The following is an 18,556-nucleotide window of genomic DNA, read 5'->3' as shown; positions in this document are numbered from 1 at the left end:
TATCTCTTTTTGCCACTATCTTACCTCTAAGGGGAACCCTTGGACTCTGTGCATGCTATTCCTTACTTTGAAATAGCACATACAGAGCCAACTTCCTACAGTGACTTAAAGATATTACAAGCAGTGTTCTGGTGGACATGGCACACAAGTGTGTGCCATGTAGTGTTTTCACTTTTGGGAGCACCTGGTCATGCAGCCTGCAATGGCGGTCTGCATAAGTTTGGTGCTGGGTCCCTCACAGTGGCATAAGTTGTGCTGCAGCTCTTAGGGGGGCCTCTTCAGTACCCATGCCCTAGGTACCAGTGGTACCATTTGCTAGGGACTTTCAGAGGTGCTAAAGGGCCTGGCCACTTGGGGAATCAAGTGACCAGGGGCCTTGTTTTGGGAAAGGAATAGTGGCACTGGGGTCCTGGTTAGCTGGAACACAGTGCATGTCAGTCAAAGTGGCATCTAAAAACCAGGCAAAAAGTGTTTGTGTGTATGTGGGGGTGGGCTGCAACCTGTACCCAGCTTCCTACAAACAGTAGCCAAACACAGTTGGCACTGACTAACAAGAAGGTGTTGCTTAATGAGTCTGTAATAAACCACAAAAGTAATCAATATCAGGAAGGAAGGAAGGAAGGAAGCTCGCAGTAGAACTGTCTGAATTCGGAAGAAAATAAAACTAGTCAGTGTTTGAGGACCCTTATTCTACATGCACCCCTCACTTACCAACATGTCGATTTGATATCAAACTTTCATAGCTACTCTTTCTGATAATTTCACATACAAAGAAGGCAGACATGTGCAAATGAAGGTTTATTACCTTAACAAAGGCATATGTTCATTTGAAAAGTCTCTATAAGTATGTGGAAGCAGTTGCTTCTAATATGTTTTCAGTTTAGATTTGGGCCTGTACAAACATAGAAAGTAACTCAACTACAAACTATATACCCTGGAAAAAGGGAGTGGCTTAGGCACGTTTTCTAGACTTCTCGTCTCTTAAGTAGGTACACAATGCTCCACCATGGACAACTACAATACTGCCCTCTGCACAACTCTACAAAATAGGAGGTCAGACTCAGTTTCATCAGCATTTACTGCATGATGTTTGGACAAGAGAAAGATCAGGGAAGGGATGCCTGCACTAAACTACCCTACAAGAATGAGGGGTATAGTTCATAAAGTGTCAGTGGAGACAGGGCTAGTCAAAATATACTGCAATAGAAAATATATTCCTCCAACCAACCATCAAATCCTATGTTATGTCCGATACTAGCAATGGGCTTGATTCTTGTGTCAGATAATTGCTTTTAAATAGTGTAACCCATTTTCATGATAGAACATGCCTAACAATACATATTACAAAAAATTAATTTGTAAACAGAAAGCAGTTTAAGACAAATTTCACATTTAATTGCCTATCGCCAAGTGCTGCTATAACTGCAATGTTAAATTGTGTGTAAGAATAAACAAGTTACAGAAAAAGTAGGTTTGAAAAAACAAACGAATTATAACATTTAGTTCTACAAAGCACTAAAGGTAAGCAGCAGTGGCTATAGTGGGTGAACCACATGCACAAAAAATTACTAGTATCCGTAGCGGTGGAGGATTCCAAATTCATTCCAATACCAATTATGGTCCTAAGAAAGATCCAGTTGGATATTATTGTTCAAATGTTTTAGGGATAATGCGTAAACACCTTGCCATCCCATTTTAATGGCACAAATGCTCAACTGGTAACAGAAATTCAAAAAGTTCCAGGGCAGTTTCTCACAAGTAAGAACAGACTGCAATCAACAGGTCAAGAAACAGGCAGACTAATCGGATCTTTGGTTCCTATCTGTATTTAACTAACAAACATTAGCGTCAATACAGTCTGACAGTTTTCTACTAAAGATTAAGATTCATACTGCATGATCCAAGCCTCTTTCAAAGAGGATAGATGCCAATTGTGCGTTAGTCAGCAAGGGTTTCACTAATTAACTATTCTTAAGTGTTTGGAGCTGAGAACACATACAAAGAACATTAACATAAAACATGCTGGATTTATGTTCTCAGTGTTAGCTCACAACGCTGTCTCATGTAGTGGGTTAATAGCAATTGTATCATTAATAAAAATGTGATTGGCTGTCTCGTTGAAGTTGCTAAATGGCTAACTATATTATCTTGAGTGGGTAAATATTTTAAGATTTCAATGACCTCACTCGTGGTAGCTGACGAAACTCTGATATCACTGTCCAACTGAAATAATTAAAGTATTCTGCGGTTAACATACTATCTCTAAAACAGTAAGACATTGCTAATTTGGACATCTCTAACCAATAAAGATAGTGTGTATCCCTGAAAACCAACGCTATCTTTGCAGTCGGATAAAATATACTTTTCAAATCAGGCTAAATAGGACTATGTTTACTGTTAGTTAGGCCAAAGTCTGATTGGGTACAAAAGGTCTACCTAAGTTTCATCAGTCTCTCTTGCTTGAATGGTTTACATAAACTATACACAAATATTCTCGTGGGATGAAAGGTGCAAATGTTTCTGCAAAGCACTAAACCTGAATTATCCTCAGGAAACAATACAAGGCAAATATATTCTAAGCACAGGAAAGGGAAGGGCCATTAAAATACATACAGCAAACAGATACTGTTTAGAAAACAGTCAAGAAAGGAGTCTGCTATTTACTCAAGCAGATGCCAAGCTCTATTTATTTGTCCTTAATAGAAAGAACGATGGCACTGTATGACCCTTTTTATGCTTTGATGTATATATATATATATATATATATATTTTTTTTTTATTATTATTTTTTTACGGTACTTATTAACAAGACCTGGAACTCAATTTTTAAAATATTTACAAACCATAGGGTAATCTCCATTATGCATGGTAGGGTTTCTTTAAGAGATACCCTGCTTTATAATCATGTGACCTGAACAGCTGTCCTACAATAAACATAATATTCTCAATTTCAAAGGAAAAAGAAAAGAGTAACACAGTCGCAGATGCAAGCACATGTTCATAGCTACACAAAATGACTCTTGCTATTGTTTTATAAAGTGAATTCACTAAAAGATGACATGCAAGGTTCAGAATCTTAAAAAAAAAAAAAAAAAAAAGGGAGTCTCTTATTAGGGACATCAACATTTCTCTAACTGTTTTAGACCAGTATCCGATGAATCTATTCCTCACAAACAGGTTGGTGTTTGTCTGCCACAACTTCAAAACTACATTTCTTGCAGCCAATGACATCTGATAAATCCACTTCCACTAAAGCAAGAAGATATTCTTCTCTACGGGAAATAAGGTCAAAAACGACAGCATCCGTTCAAGCCCATTCCCAGATCAAATTTTGCTGCCAGTCTTAAGAACCTATTCTCACAAAACCACTGCACTCTACTACATTAAATTACTGAACATGCCACAACCATTGTATGGTAGTTTCTTTCAGCTGGCATCACAATTAGCTTGACCATCGCGACTCTGGTGCAGCCGAAAAAAAATTCCAGTTGTAAAGTTCTCCGATTTAAACCCACTTTACTTTTATGATCTTCGCCCACAATGGCAGATTTCCAATCCCAGGCCCTCAATCCAATGCCTTTTATATTATTCTATTTCTTCTTCTATTGTCCTCGCAGGCCATAGCAGGTGGTATACTAATAGTTTTAGACTTACTGGAACCCCCAAGAGTCTAAACAATTGAGGCAAGCCAGAAGGGTTGCTTGGAGGAGGGGGGTGGGGGCATTTTGAAGGAAAACAAAGGGGGAGGAGTTACAGCCTCCAACGACCCAAATGTGAAAATGGCGACGATCAGCTTCCACAAAATGACCTATGGACAGCACAGCTGGGGCTGCACTGAACCAGAGAAGACTATACTACTGTAGATCCCTGGATGGGGCTGGCACTACTGCGGTTCTGAAGACATGTGCATTCAGGTATGGGTCAACAGGTGCTCTTGAAGTGAGGCCAGAATGGGCTGGAGGAGGCCCATGGAAGCAAAAGTGTACCCTTGCTTGGCCAAAGGAGGTCAAGACAAAATAAAAAGGCCCTAGAAAAAGAGGCACTGCTCCTCACAGTACTCATCAATACATTAATTAAATCAATAGCGAAATCACTAGATGTAAGGAATGCTTCTTCTTACTAAGTGGCCAGCATATATAGTATTTTATTTAAGGGCATTTACTGCCATAAGAGAAAGGGAGTGGAGAAAAGTATGGAAAACTGAAACAGAGTTTTTATACACAAACAACCAGAAAGTGTAGTCATTGTTGACATTAGGCCTTGGTGTCCCTACATCATTTTAGACCTGATGAGAAACCTGAAATCGGGTCAAAATGTCACTGACATATCACAGACACAGTGATGTTTTCACCTAAATTGAGTTCAGGTGCAGGAATAAAACGCTACTGTTTTAGGAAATGGTTTCTTGGTTGGTCAGTAAACACACAATTTTGATTGTTCAACACTTCTCCACTTCCTTTCTCTTGTGGTATCTCTTCTCTCTCGACACATGCTGCAATAGTCATTGGACATCAACCTATTGTCTAGTGAATGTTGTCTTAATATAATATATGTGAGGGCATCAATTAAATATCCTGGATAAAAGACTACAGTATCTTGGTATTTCAATAAAGGAAAGAAAAAGCTGCACATGGTCATTTCACCATAGATTTATTGAATGTATTGAATGAGTCCTGTGAGAATTATTGTCACATGTAATATTCATATACACAGGTTTGTGCAGTTGTATGGGTGCCTCTTGTAAAAAATATACAAACAAGCATTGGCAATGTCAATAGGTCTGGATTCAAGGGAATGTTGTATGGTAATGTGAAGCATGAACAGATATGTATTTGTGTAGAAGCAAAGAACTATAGAATACTATTGATAAAGGTTAAAAGGTCAGGAGACGGCTGAACTTGCAAACCAGACCTAAACATCTATGTAGGTTAGTGACTGCCCAACTCATCTGTGCTGCTACCAGAGAAAAGCACCATACATTTTTTTTGTTATCTAGGACACTTAAATAGCTTTACAAGATTGTGTGTGCCCTAAACGTTCAATCTAGGCAGCTGGATGAACAAAATAACAACTGCATGGAGGGAAAGCACATTTTTGTGGAAGCACACAACATTTACTCCTGGCTCCCAACACGTGGGCGAAGGCAACGCCCCTCTCCAGTGTTCCTCAAGTAATTGCCTGGCGATAGCTGCGCTGTCAGGCCAGACCATTAAAAACCCTACAGCAATAGAAGCTCGCCATGTGCAGAATAAGACAGCTCATGTCACAAGGGAGAGTGCTCCAGTGTTATCCCTTCATATTTTATATGAACTACCTAGGGACCATCACTCAAGGTCCAAGGGAAGCCACGATGGAAGACTGCAGGTTTGGATAAAGACTGAAGAAATTATTTGATGCAGAATGCACTATCAGCACTCCCATTTGCGGATGTGCCATTAACAGTCAATTCCAACCACAGGAGACTTGTGTTTCACAAATGGCCATAAGTCTCTCTTTTTATGCAGGCCGATTCTTGGAATCAACTCAAATGCTTCATCACACAAGTTTTGTGTTGAAATACAACCCCACCACTATGTGTAAAAAGTACTAGTACCCTGTATTAAGAATGAATTGAAGAGCTTATGTTGTTTGGTCTTTGGCTTTATGATGACTTAAATACTTTTCCACCTACACATTATAATTCATTAGAAACAGTGGCCATTAGGTATACCTTTGCTTCTTTCAGGCTTTCTCTTTAATTTTACAGTACAATATAAATGTGGTTCTCTTATTATTGACAGCATACTAGAGACAAATGATCCCTTCAACTGGCCTGCTTAGTTCTGATAAGACGGTAAAACTAAAATGTCAGTGTAAATGGGTAAATTATCCCTCCAATTTAAACACAGAGTAAATCTCTCTCTACACCCATCAGACAATAGCTAAAAAAAATATATATATTTAGGAAAATCACTTTCGCTGGAAGGAACTGCAACACAGAAGATGCACAGCATTGCCAGATTTGTAACCTAGAGTGGTAAAAAAAAAAAAACACGACAAGGCGTTGCAACATTGCTAGCAAAATCTGGATCATCATCCTGCCAAAGAGCAGACATGCTCCTAACACCTTTCAGAAACGAGTTGAAAAAAATGCCTTTTAGGAACAGCTCACCCTTCTCCTGGTTTTGTTACAACCACAGAGGAACTCTCCACGTGGTACACCATTGAGGAACTCTCCACTTGGTACACCATTGTCATCCCTCACCCCAACTTCCAATCAGTAGATGGAAAACTCTTGTTGTCTGGCCCTATTCCAGCTATTTAAAATTAAATTACAAGTATGCATGCTTTTGAGAAATAACTTATCTCCAGTTCAACAAAAGTGAATCAAAGATACTGATCTTTCGCATAAGGGGGGAATGAAATGATTTGATATTATTTTAACTACAACAGCCTAATGCATAAGAAAAGACAGACTGTGTCAAATGTATTTAAGGGTTAAGGGATTCCTGTTGAAAATGGCCTTTTTTGCACGGGTATCCCCAAGCTTTTTGTCTCCTTCCACCTATTTTTTTCTTAACTATTTTTGTTGGTTTTAGGGCTCTGGGGACGTTACCACTGCTGACCAGAACTAAAGTGCAGGTGCTCTGTTTCTAAATGGTACTGGTGATTGGTATATCCAGGATGGTCATATCTGATCTGCTAGTAAGTCCCTAGTATAGAGCATTGTGTGCCCAGGGCCTGTAAATCAAATGCTGCTTGTGGGCTTGCAGCACTGATTGTGCCACCCACAAGAGTAGCCCTGTAAGCATATCTCAGACCTGCCACTGCAGGGTCTGTATGTGCAGTATTGAACTGCCAGTTCGACCTGGCAAGTTCACCCACTTGCCATGCCCAAACCTTCCCTTTTACTGCATTTAAGTTACCCCAAAGGTTGGCTCAAGGCAGCCCCATGCGCAGGGTGCAGTGTATTTAAAAGTTAGGGCACTTTCTGGTGTGTTTTACAAGCTCTGATAGTGAACTACTACTAAATTCGGGGCAAGAAGCACGAAGCCAAAGATGGCGCACGCTTGATCCGTCTGCTCCGGAGGGGCTTAAACTTCTCCTGTTATCCTGGGCCTCCCCCAGGGCAAATTGACGGGGAGCAAGTGTGGGGACCCGTGTGGGCGACCCGAGCACCGGTGGAGCCCGTCGGAGGCGGCCGGCGAGCCCTTGGGCCTGTCGCGCGTTAATGTCGGGAGCCGGACTGAGCGGATACGCGGCTGGGCGTGGGACCGCGCGCCGTTTGAGGGGGAGCCAGCCGACCGCGGGTGGGGAGACGGGGCGGCCCCCCTCCTGCCTGGGGGTTGCTGCAGGGCTGCTCGTGGAGGGCCTTGTGTTCCCGAGACCGCGGAGGACGGTGTGACGGCGACCGGGGGTGCGTGCGGGCCCTCCGGCCCCACCCTCGCAAGTAAGGAGAAACGACCAGAGCCCCTGGGCCTGGCGGGGGGCCCAGATGCCGGGAGCCTTGCTGTGGCGCCGACCCTGCGTGCGGCACGCTGTGTCTGGCGGAGGGGGCCTCTGGTGTAGCGGACACCCACTTTGAGCACCGGCACACTCCTGCGAAACGGGCGGGCCCCGGGAGGGCCGCCCTGCCTGACCGGACCGGTCCGGCCCCTGAAGTGGCGACTACTGTGATCGAACTGGTGTGGTGCCTCGTGTCCTGGTGCAACGCGCCCCGAGTCCACGGAGATCCTGAACGAGAAAGCACGGGTCTCTGGTGCTGATGGGATTCTACCTGGCGGCCCCTGCGGGCCTTGAACTGCGCTTGAGACGGAAGTCCTAGATGGGGGATCCCCTGAGCTAACGCACCGTGGTCGGATTCGCCACTGGGGGGGGACGATCTCCTACGTAATCGATGTCCCCTAAGAACCGCCACAGGGCCAAAGTCATGGACGGCACAGCGACCCCCGGGCGCGGGGGGGGGACGTGCGGGGTCCATTGCAGGTCGAGGTACAGGACACCCTGGACAAAATATTGGGTGCGATAGAAGACACTAAGTTAACACTGCAACACAACATCAATCAGGTCGCGGTTGAACTGGGCCTCTTGAGGGCTGACCATCACAAATTATCGGACAGAGTCAAAGAGACAGAAACCACACTGGCCGACATCGCACCAAAACAAAAAGACCTGCAGGCCGAAATGTCGCATCTCAGAGATAGAGTGATGCGACTAGAGCGAAGAGCTGAGGACACAGAGGGGAGAAGCCGGCGGAATAACGTGCGAATGGTGGGCCTCCCGGAGGGGGCAGAAGGATCAAATATGGTAGAATTCCTGGAAAAATGGTTTAGCACAGTGGTGGCACCGGGCCGGCTGACTTCATTCTACACTCTGGAAAGAGCGCACCGCGTGCCTGCGAGGCCCCTGGCGCCGGGCAGGCCCCCCCCGAGTGGTGATCGCAAGATTACTACACTATAGAGACAGGGACATCTTGCTACAAAGGGCGCGAGAAGAGGGCCCATTTAAGGTAGCAAATGGCGAAGTCACGCTGTTCCCGGACTTTACAGTAGAGGTACAGAGTAAGCGTGCCTCATACATGGCAGTCAAAAGGGCCCTAAGGGACGAAGGTATACAATATTCGTTGCTGTACCCGGCTAAGCTGAAAGTAATGCTTGACGGTAAAACAACATTTCTTCAATCCCCGGAGGAGGCATGGGAATGGCTGGAAACTCATGGGACCCAGACAGAGCGGCTCGGGAGGGGGGGCCCGACCGGGGGTGGACCGCGCCAGCCCCCCAGGGAAAGACGGACCCGAAGTCGCCCACGCTTGGCACCATCCCGGAACCAAAAAGAAAGTGGCAGAAGAGCAGCACTGGAGGCAGCGGCCCGTGTGAACGGAGAGGGGACCCCCCGGGAGGACTCTGGCGGTGAATCTGACGAGACTGTGATGTCATCGGCGGGGGGCTCGAGCAGCTCGGTGCAGGCCCCGGTAGTGACCCCACAAACTGCAGATGACCTCTGAGGCCCAGAGGCTTACCGGATACCCCGGGGCGGGCGCAAATGGTGCACTAATGGCCCCTCCGTGCAGGGCCACCCCCCTACTGGAATCTCGCCTGTACAGGTGGACTGGCGAGAACTGCAACTAAAAGATGAAACATGCTGCACTGTTGCACGGGTGTTTTTTCTGTTTTTGGGCAGCCTACTGTTTGAGAGGTGCCCTGGGGAGGGGGAGTTGGGATAAGCAGTTACTAGTTAGGATGGCAAGGGGTGGTGAATGGTTGCGTAACAACAGTGCTTCACTAAGGATCAGGGGACAGCAGATGGTAAAAGTAGCAAAGAGTAGCCAATGTAAATTTAAAAATCACCAACATGGCAGAATACAATTTCTTAACGTGGAACGTTAGAGGGATGGGGTCACCGGCCAAGCGACACAAAATACTGGCTTATTTAAAAAGGAGGAATATACAGGTAGCAATGCTACAGGAGACCCACCTGGCGGCTGGTGAACCTGAGAGATTGAGACGTAGGTGGAGGGGGCGGGTGTTCGCAACAGAGTACTCAGCGTACGCAAGGGGAGTAATGATCTGGATCCGTGCAGGGGTTCCCCTAGAGATAGAAGCTTCCAACATAGATCGTGAGGGGAGGTTCGTGGTTCTGGAGGGACAGCTATGCGGCACACCGATTGTCCTGTGCTGCGTGTATGCCCCAAATCAGGACCAGATCCCCTTTTTGACGAGATTATCGAGCCACCTCACCCGCCAGAGGAGAGGAGAGCTTTTGGTTGGAGGGGACTTCAATAGTATATTAGATGTAGACTTGGATAGGTCCTCCCCCCCACTACAGGGTGCAATGTCAAGTAAGATAGCTGGGAAACTTAGTGAATGGATGAGCTACTGGGGGCTAGTGGATATATGGCGGGAACAACACTTACACGACAGGGATTACTCATATTATTCGGGCCTTCACCGACTCCACACCAGAATCGACAGGGTGGCGTGTACGGCAGACCTTGCACGTGGGATGGTTCACTCAGAATATCTGGGCCGTACACTGTCCGACCACAGCCCCCTATTGGTAACATGGAGGGCAGCAGAGATTAGGCCCCCCATTCCGACCTGGAGATTGTCCCCTACAGCACTTGAGGACCCAGCATATAGAGACGCCCTGAGACAGCATCTGACTGACCATATTCAATTTAACAGTGGATCCACCACCTCTAGATCTACGGAATGGGAGGCCCTCAAGGTGGTGACAAGGGGTTTTTGTCTTGGACAATCGGCCGGAGTGAGACGCACACTTGAAAGGGAGCTGACTACGCTAGAGAAGATAATACATGAGGGAGAACTTACTCAGGGGACTGGCACACTAGTAAATGAGAAATATACTCAGGCAAAGAGAGACCATTCCCAGATCGAAGAACAACTTAGATGCCACAGCACACAAAAATACTTTGCCTCCCTACAATCTGAAGAGGGTAGGTCTGGGAAAATGTTAGCCTGGTTGGTGAAGCCGGGTGGAGATGCTGAGCCCATCACAAATGTGCTGGATAAGGAAGGGTCATGCAGAAGTAGACCAGGCCCTGTAAATGATGCATTCAAGGAATATTACACCTTTTTATATGGAAAACCGGCTGAAATCAGTACGGAGGTCTTTGATAATTACCTACAACATATACCTATAACGAGCCTGATGGCCGGAGACAGGGATAGGCTGGGGGGCCCAGTGACGGTGGCGGAGGTCAGTGAAGCTATAGCTCAATTAGCCTCAGGGAAGACCCCGGGAACAGACGGCCTCCCCATGGACTTTTATAAAAAATTCGAGAAGCAACTGACCCCCCAGTTGGTAGAGATGTATACAGAATCGCTACAGAATGGGATAATGCCGTGCACCATGAGAGAGGCAATGGTAGTCCCACTCCCTAAGACAAAATCTAGGCAACCCTCAGTGACTGACTTCCGCCCCCTGTCAATGCTAAACAGTGATTTTAAAATACTAAGCAAGATCTTGGCCAACCGTTTACTCCCTCTTATACCAACTCTGGTACATGTAGACCAGAATGGTTTCGTCCCGAATCGCAGCACCTCCTTAAACCTGAGACGTCTCTTTGCGGTCCTGAATATGCCTAGCGACATGAAACCTGCAGCAGGGGTGTTGCTCGCGGTGGATTTTGAGAAGGCATTTGACTCGATCAGATGGGACTACTTGAGAGCAGTGATGCTCCGTATGGGAATGGGTGAAGATTGGGTCAAATGGGTGGACTTGTTGTACACGTCACCGCTGGCAAGAGTGAGAACAGGTAAAACAGTATCCGGAACTTACCCAATTCACAGGGGAACCAGACAAGGTTGCCCATTGTCCCCACTGTTATTCGCCCTGGCCATCGAGCCGCTGGCGTCCCAGATGCGGCGTGGGTAGAGGAGTGGAATGGGGACACCAAGAACATATCATCTCGCTATATGCTGACGATATACTTGTCTACCTTAGGGACGGAGAGAAGGATCTCCCATGGGCACTGGGAGTGCTGGAGAACTATGGGAACATATCTGGACTTTGCCTCAACCGTAGCAAGACATGCGTGTTCCCTATGGCTCCGGGCGGCGAACGCCCGACAACATGCCCTGGGGATATGATTTGGGCCCCTCGAACCTTTAAGTACTTGGGCATACAGGTGTTTCACGACAGGGCAGACTTGCGCGAGGGTAACCTGGGCAGAGCTCTACGATCTCTGAAGTCCTCGGTGGGGTTCTGGCGATCGCTGAAATTGACGATAATGGCCAGAGTAGCATTGTCCAAAATGGTAATGCTGCCCCGGCTTCTATACTACTTCGCTAACCTGCCCCTTCTGATTCCAACAGCGTGGTTTCGTGAACTAAACACCCTACTCAGGGAACTTATATGGGATAATGGCCGTAGACGCACCTCGCTCCAGATACTATGCAGGCCAACTAACAAGGGGGTCTAGGAGCACCAGATTTTGAAGCCTACTACCTGGCATCCCAGCTGCAATGGGTTGCCGGGTGGCTCACAGGTAAGGGTCACCTGGAGAGGTACGCCGACCAAGTAGTGGAGGACATAAATCAGTTCATTGCTCGAATGACAAATAGGAAGCTTAATTCCCACATGCACAGCCCGATGACAAGTGGCGTCAGCATGTTGGAAGAGGTGCGTGAAAAGGGATGGCACTGTCCCCCCGTACTCTCCGGCCCTACCCCTGGCGGTACTTACGATCGAGGCTGGTGAGAGGAACCTGGGAGGCATGAGCCTCGGAACCTGGAGGAGAGCAGGAATAGAAACGGTGGGAGACCTGTTTCAGGAGGGAGTGTTGAGGTCCTTTACTAATCTTGTTGACAGTGGAGTCTCCCCGGGTCAGTTCCTTATGTATCATAAACTGATACATGTGCTGAAAACGCACTGGATCACGGTCAACGCGGAACCAGCCACCCATAGGGTGCTGCATCTCCTATTGACATCAGGAGATGAGTCCCATCTGATATCTAAATTATACCGAGTTCAAGTTGAGGATGCACTAGATTCCATGCGGCCACTGAGAGAGAGATGGGGGAGGACAGTCGGTAGGGAACCGTCAGATGCGGAATGGAACAGAGCTTTGGCTTATCCCCGGTCCGTCGCTCGCAGCACGCGCCTGAGATATATACAATATAATTACCTCCACAGAACGTACCTCACCCCACATCGGCAAACAGTAATCTATGGGGGAGTTCCTAGGGTGTGCCCCAGATGTAAAAATGTAGACGCAAAGTTTGACCACATGGAATGGACCTGTCCAGAGATCCAACTGGGGTGGGAAGAGGTGATGTCCGACCTATCGAGACTCCTTAATATGAACCTGACTCCGACCCCTGACAGATGTTTGATGGGCTTTGGGAATGGGTTGCCGAGGGGAAGAGTGGAGACCCGATTTCTGAATCTGGCACTGGTATTATATAGGAGACAGATCACAAAGAACTGGAAGGCACAGTTTCGGCCCCTCCGGGTTGGGTGGAGACAAGACGTTACAACATGGGCTAGAGCCGAACTCCAGGTCCTGAAGAGCGAGGAGGGGAGGGCACTGCGTCGCCACCCTATAGCACAGAAATGGGAAGTAGCAATGACAAGCTGGGACAATATATTGAGAACAGCGGACGCAGACACTCCAACAGGAGTGGAGACTGGATAAACATAGGAAGGGAGGAAATGTTGCCTCGCCCTCTAGGACATGATAAGGGAAGACACGATAAGGCCAGACACGATAAGGCCGAGATTAAACAAAAGCCGGACAACAGGGGACAGAGCCCATGACATTGATTAACAGACAGGCTGGACCCGGTAGACGCCCCACCCACCTGAAACCAGACAAGTCTATGAGTAATGACACCATACATACTGGAAAAGCCAAGAAATGGCATCCCCCTGCATTAGCAGCCTCCACCCACTACTTTGCCATCGTGTTTAAGTTTAAGTTAATTAATGTTTGAAACGAGTTAAAGGTGTTGTATAATAGCTAGAAAAACATGACTCTGCTACACTAGGCCAATTGGGCAACCCATACGAGAAGAAGCGCCACTGATGTTCTATTCTTGCGTACGTTTAAAGTATAAAGGTTATCGAATAATTAATGATGTAGAACATTCAAACAATGTAGACAGTAGTGATATTAACACTGTTATGCACTAACACGAAGCAAACAAGATGGTGCTGTAAACATAATACTGTTTATTGAATGATAAAATGTTAATAAAAATTTTTTTTATTTTTTTTTAAAAACTACTACTAAATTCGGTTTTCACTATTGCAGGTCCTCTCTCCTATAGGTTAACATGGGCAATTGCCTTGAAATATCTTTAAAATTTAATTTCCCGTTAAGGAGCAGATAGAGATTAGGAGTGTAGGGTCTCTGAAATCACAATTTAAAAATACATATTTTGGTGAAGTTGTTTTTTAAATTGTAGGTTTGAAAATGCCACTTTTAGAAAGTGGGCATTTTCTTGGTTAACCATTCTTTGCCTCTGCCTGTCTGAGTAATACATGTCTGGGTCAGGATGACAATTGGACTATTTCTTAAATTCGCTCTAGACAGTCATACAAAAGGGAGCTAAGGTGAGCCCTGTATAACCTCACTGGAGGAGATGACACTTACACCTGAATATGGTTGTGCCTGTCCTTACACAAAGCAGTCTACAACCCCCCTAGAGTGAGTCTGGGACGAAGGGCAGGGTCTTGTGCGCTACAAAGACTTTCCTTTGAAGTTTGCCTACTTCAAATGCAGAAATGAGTATAAGTGTTGGACCTCTGAGACCACAACTTTAGAACACTTCTGGACTGGGGACATACTGACAGGACGAAGAGCTAGATGTCGTAGGAGGGACTGCCACTCTGCCTGTTGCTTTGCTCGCCTGCTGCTTTTGTCCTGGGAGCGAAAGGACTGGACTTTGCTTACAACATCCTGCTTTCCAAGGTTCTTAAAGAGCTTGAACTGAGCTTGCCTTTTGTAAGAGGTCTCAGGGACATCAAAGATTTCATCTGCCAGCACCTGGGCTTTCTTATGAGAGTCCTGACTTGCCAAGTGGTGACAAATCCAGTTCCTGGGCCCTGAAAAGTGTGTTCTGGTGAAACCAGGTGGCATCGACTCCAGAATCGATACTGCTGTCTGACCCTGCACTGCTGCATGCACCAGAAGCCGTGGTCCTCGCTGAGTGCAATGACCACGACTGATGCCGCAGGCCCGATGCCACTGTGGCACCTCCAAAGTCCTGCCATAGGGCATGTCCTGAGAGCGTGTCCCAGACACCCGACTACAACTTCGCCTCAGCACCTGTAGCCCCACGGTGTGATCGCAACACCGCAAAGTCAACATCTCGCTTCTTGACCTGCTGAATTCATCTACCCCGCCAGATTGTAAGGAAGACACCTCGCCACCCACCCTGCATCACCTCCCCTGCAACTGTAAGGTACTGACACCTCACCTGCCTAACGATAAGGAACCAATGCCACACCAGCTCCAGCAATGCCTCATCCCCCAGACTCTGTGCAATGTCTTTGTTTCCTTGTTTTCCAGAGGTACCAGGGGTCCTTGCGACTCCGTGTCAGGCCTGCACTCCCTCATGAGTGACATTGAACCTTAGGGAATGATTCAGTCAAGACACTGTGATAGCCCCAGTTGGAGCTATGGTGTTTTGAAGTGCTTTACTGAGATTTAATCTTTTTCAAAGTGGAGCTTTGCTTGTGTATGTTGGATTTTTGTTGTTTTTGGTCTTGCTTTACTTAGATAAATATCAGCTATGTTTCTAAACTGGTGTGGAGTACTTTTGTGGTGTTTTCAATGTGTTACTGTGCATGTACAAATACTTTAAACATTGCTTCTGAGATAAGCCTAACTGCTTGTGCCAAGCTACCAAGGGGGTGAGCAGAGGTTATCTTAGCTGTGTGACTGACTCCCTTACCCTGTCTAGATTGAGGGTCCCTACTTGTACAGGGTGCAAACCACTGCCAACTAGAGACCCCATTTCTATAGATGATATGAAGGCACAATTTATACACAATAGACCATACTCAGTACACTTGATTGGCTGACACCAACAAGTAGCTAGAATGTCATCTGTACAGAAATTGTTTTATTTCAATTCCTTTCCGTGTCTTGCAGCCAACTGATTTTCCCTGCTGGAGTCTGCCACTCCAGCATTTCAGGAAAGAAAGCCCCTGTCCGTTTAAGTTGCTGGTGTACATTCTACCGCAACATTAGACTTGCGAACAAAAGCAGGCAATTCACCCATCAGGTGCTCAGATAAATGGGAGTCCAGCTTTTTCAATAATATACACAACTGAGGGTGGGGGCTGCCAATATCAATTAACAGTGGTACTCGGTGATGTGTCCAACTCCTCACTCCCATGTTCTTCTTGAGTACAAGCAGAAAGGACGAAGTAGCACTTGCTGTTCAACCGCTTGCAGACTAGGTATATGTTATGCATAAATCCACATGTTTATGTATTCAAGTGCAGGTTTATTCTTTTAAAGAGAAAGTAGGTACAGCCAAAGTCTCTTCAGCTCCCACTCTATCTAGCTCCTGCAGAACTGGCTCCAACATAATTCTCCTACTCACCCCATTCTGCCACTTCATTCTACCTTCTACACTGTTCAACATTCCATTTGTACTGAACGCAATATATAACAGTATATTAACTCCATTTAATGCACTCAACATTTTAAGAGTTCAGAGCGGAGTATAAAACGGATTCTGCATTTATTTATGCTATAAAAGTGTTCTCGTGGTATTCGAAAACTAAATGAAATTTTGAAGCTGAAAAACTGAAAAGTTCGGTGGTTTAAATATTTCTTCAATAAGTATGTTACCCTTCAATTGTTGCTCTATTTAGTGGTATTTCCTATCTCGAGCAATACTTCCGTTCTCTAAAACGAACGTTACACGTATATAACTATGTTAAAACAAAATCTTACACGTGAAAGGCTTGCTGATTTACAAGCGTTCTGCAGACTGGCTCCCTTTCGAATATAAATTCTAGTCGACCCACGTTCTCAAAACATAAGTAGCTGAGCACAAGAAGGAGCTTTTCCGGGACCGGAGAGCTCTTGGTAATCATGAGCAGTCAAAGCCACTTGTACCAAGGATAAGGGCGACAAAACCCAATGCTGCGCAGCTGCATTCAGATAAATAAGATAACATATCTTAGAAAATATGTTGTTTTGTGATATTATTTTATGTGGTACTATAAGTAGCACAGAATAAGAGAATTAAGATAATCAAAAAACGGTCGAGGAATGTATCGTTGTGCTGTGATGGTTGTGAATCTCCGGCCCTGTAAAAAAAATATATAATAACTCTCTGATACAAAGGGCAGGCTTTCCTTGAGTCATGTAAAGTTACAGTCCACGTTTTGGTAGCGGCCCATTCAACAAAACCACCTCTATTTTAAACATTTTTCTCTTATTAAGTGCCGCATTCAAGAGTCCACCTCTGGACATTGTGGCACATACTTCACGCCCGTGGGAGCACATAGAAGGTGCATTTGGGAAATGTGTAGCCTCTAACTCAGCACAATGATGAAACCGGTCTTCCCGTGCACACTCAAGCACTGCAGAAGTCCCACAGTGTGTGTTGGTAAAAAGATAAGCAACATGAGAGTCAGTTTGCACTGGAACCCAGCAGTAAAATCAGCAGCAGTGAGACCCTTAAAGTCTCTCTTCTAATTGAGAAGGGAGACAAATCCGTTCAGATCCCAACCATTTTGTCGAATCTTATTTCCTTTAATCTCATCATACAGGAAAAATGTATCAGACAACTACAGATGACCGAAACAACACTTAGCCAGACTTATAACACCATTGTTCTCAGAAGCACTGATTCTAATCGCACAACCTAGGACACACCACTTCCCCAGGTAGTAAGTACCCCAGCTCACCTGCTCCTATCGTCGGTCGCCATCTTCGCCCCGATTTCCTTGGGCTCCTCCCCCTTTTGCGTTCTAGAACTCGTCAGACACCCTCCGTTGGCTGCTGGAACAGTCCGTCACACCCTTCTCGGGCCTGTCGCTGTCACCATTCGTTAACCAATCGGAGTCTTCCACCCTGCATGACCCCCATTTTTCCCACCTCATCAGAAGGATACAACAAAACTGTTAGACTTCAAAGACGACATCTTATAACAGTGAATGAGGCGTAGTCTAAATTCTTGAAAACGTGGTGTAATTTGGATTCTCGAAAACTAGGGATAGTCTAAATTCTAAAAAACGTGATTCAAAAAGCTTATTATTACATTATTTGTGTTGCATTTTCAGTCGAATAATATTACGAAGGTGTCCTGGAAGCATACTGTATTGAAAATGTACTGATATGAAAAGTGGTTACCTTCAACTTTTCGCGGCGAATGCGGGTATACGTTCAAATACCCTATTTCTGGACGATGTTTTTATCTGCTTCCATATGTTTTTCGTTATATCGTCAGGATGTATCTAGAAATTACTTTTCGATATTGTTCCAGAAATGCAAAAATTGTCAGTCTTTTTTCCATATCAATAGTTCCCGCCTCCCCCTCCGTTGCTTAGCGAAATCTACACATCTCTCTCGTGGCTGTCAAAGATGACCTGCACTTCACATTTGACTGGTTCTTTATTTACGCACCCCCTCGCACATTCTTCTAATAGGCACGTTTCAGTTGCAGCGTGGTAGGGAAGTTGAACTTCCTCCTCGACTTTTTTTTTGTTTTCCGTGCTTACTTATAAGGTTTGTGAATATGGAAGTGGTCCTACTCTAAGATGGCCGCTTTGTACTACCTTTGTGGAGTTTAAAACATAGAAACAGGCATTGTCAAAGCCAATAGGCCGCGCCTTTTGCGATATACATGATTTGTGGGTGCTACTCTGTGGGCTTACTTGCACGCCCATTACATTTCATTCGTTCCTCTGTGTGCCCTTCACAAATCCTTGATTGCTGCAGTGAATCACTTTTATCTGTCCTTTTGGTGTGTATCTTACACCCATTGACTCTGGCCCTATTACTTGTAGGCTTTCACTTCTGGCCATTTGTGCTGGTTTCAGCACACAATCTTTTTCTTTTGCCTTGGGCTTGACCTCAGTGAGCAGC

General features: G+C 45.7%; 1 protein-coding gene across 2 annotated transcripts in view; it reads right to left on the bottom strand.

Moving 5' to 3' along the window:
• GANAB (glucosidase II alpha subunit) overlaps window positions 1-17,513 on the bottom strand; it is a 216,565-nt gene extending 199,052 nt beyond the window's left edge. Inside the window, exon 1 of one of the 2 annotated variants that reach the window (XM_069207037.1) lies at window positions 17,377-17,513. In XM_069207037.1, the coding sequence (XP_069063138.1) occupies window positions 17,377-17,399 (23 nt within the window). In that variant the 5' untranslated portion in view covers window positions 17,400-17,513. The remainder of the gene's footprint in view (window positions 1-17,376) is intronic. The other variant, XM_069207038.1, reaches the window with a different exon arrangement.
• Between the last annotated feature and the right edge of the window lie 1,043 nt (window positions 17,514-18,556).

Source organism: Pleurodeles waltl, chromosome 9, assembly GCF_031143425.1.
Source record: "Pleurodeles waltl isolate 20211129_DDA chromosome 9, aPleWal1.hap1.20221129, whole genome shotgun sequence".
Classification (NCBI taxonomy): domain Eukaryota; kingdom Metazoa; phylum Chordata; class Amphibia; order Caudata; family Salamandridae; genus Pleurodeles; species Pleurodeles waltl.
Note: the sequence above shows the minus strand (reverse complement) of the source record. Positions and strands in the feature narration are given on the sequence as shown.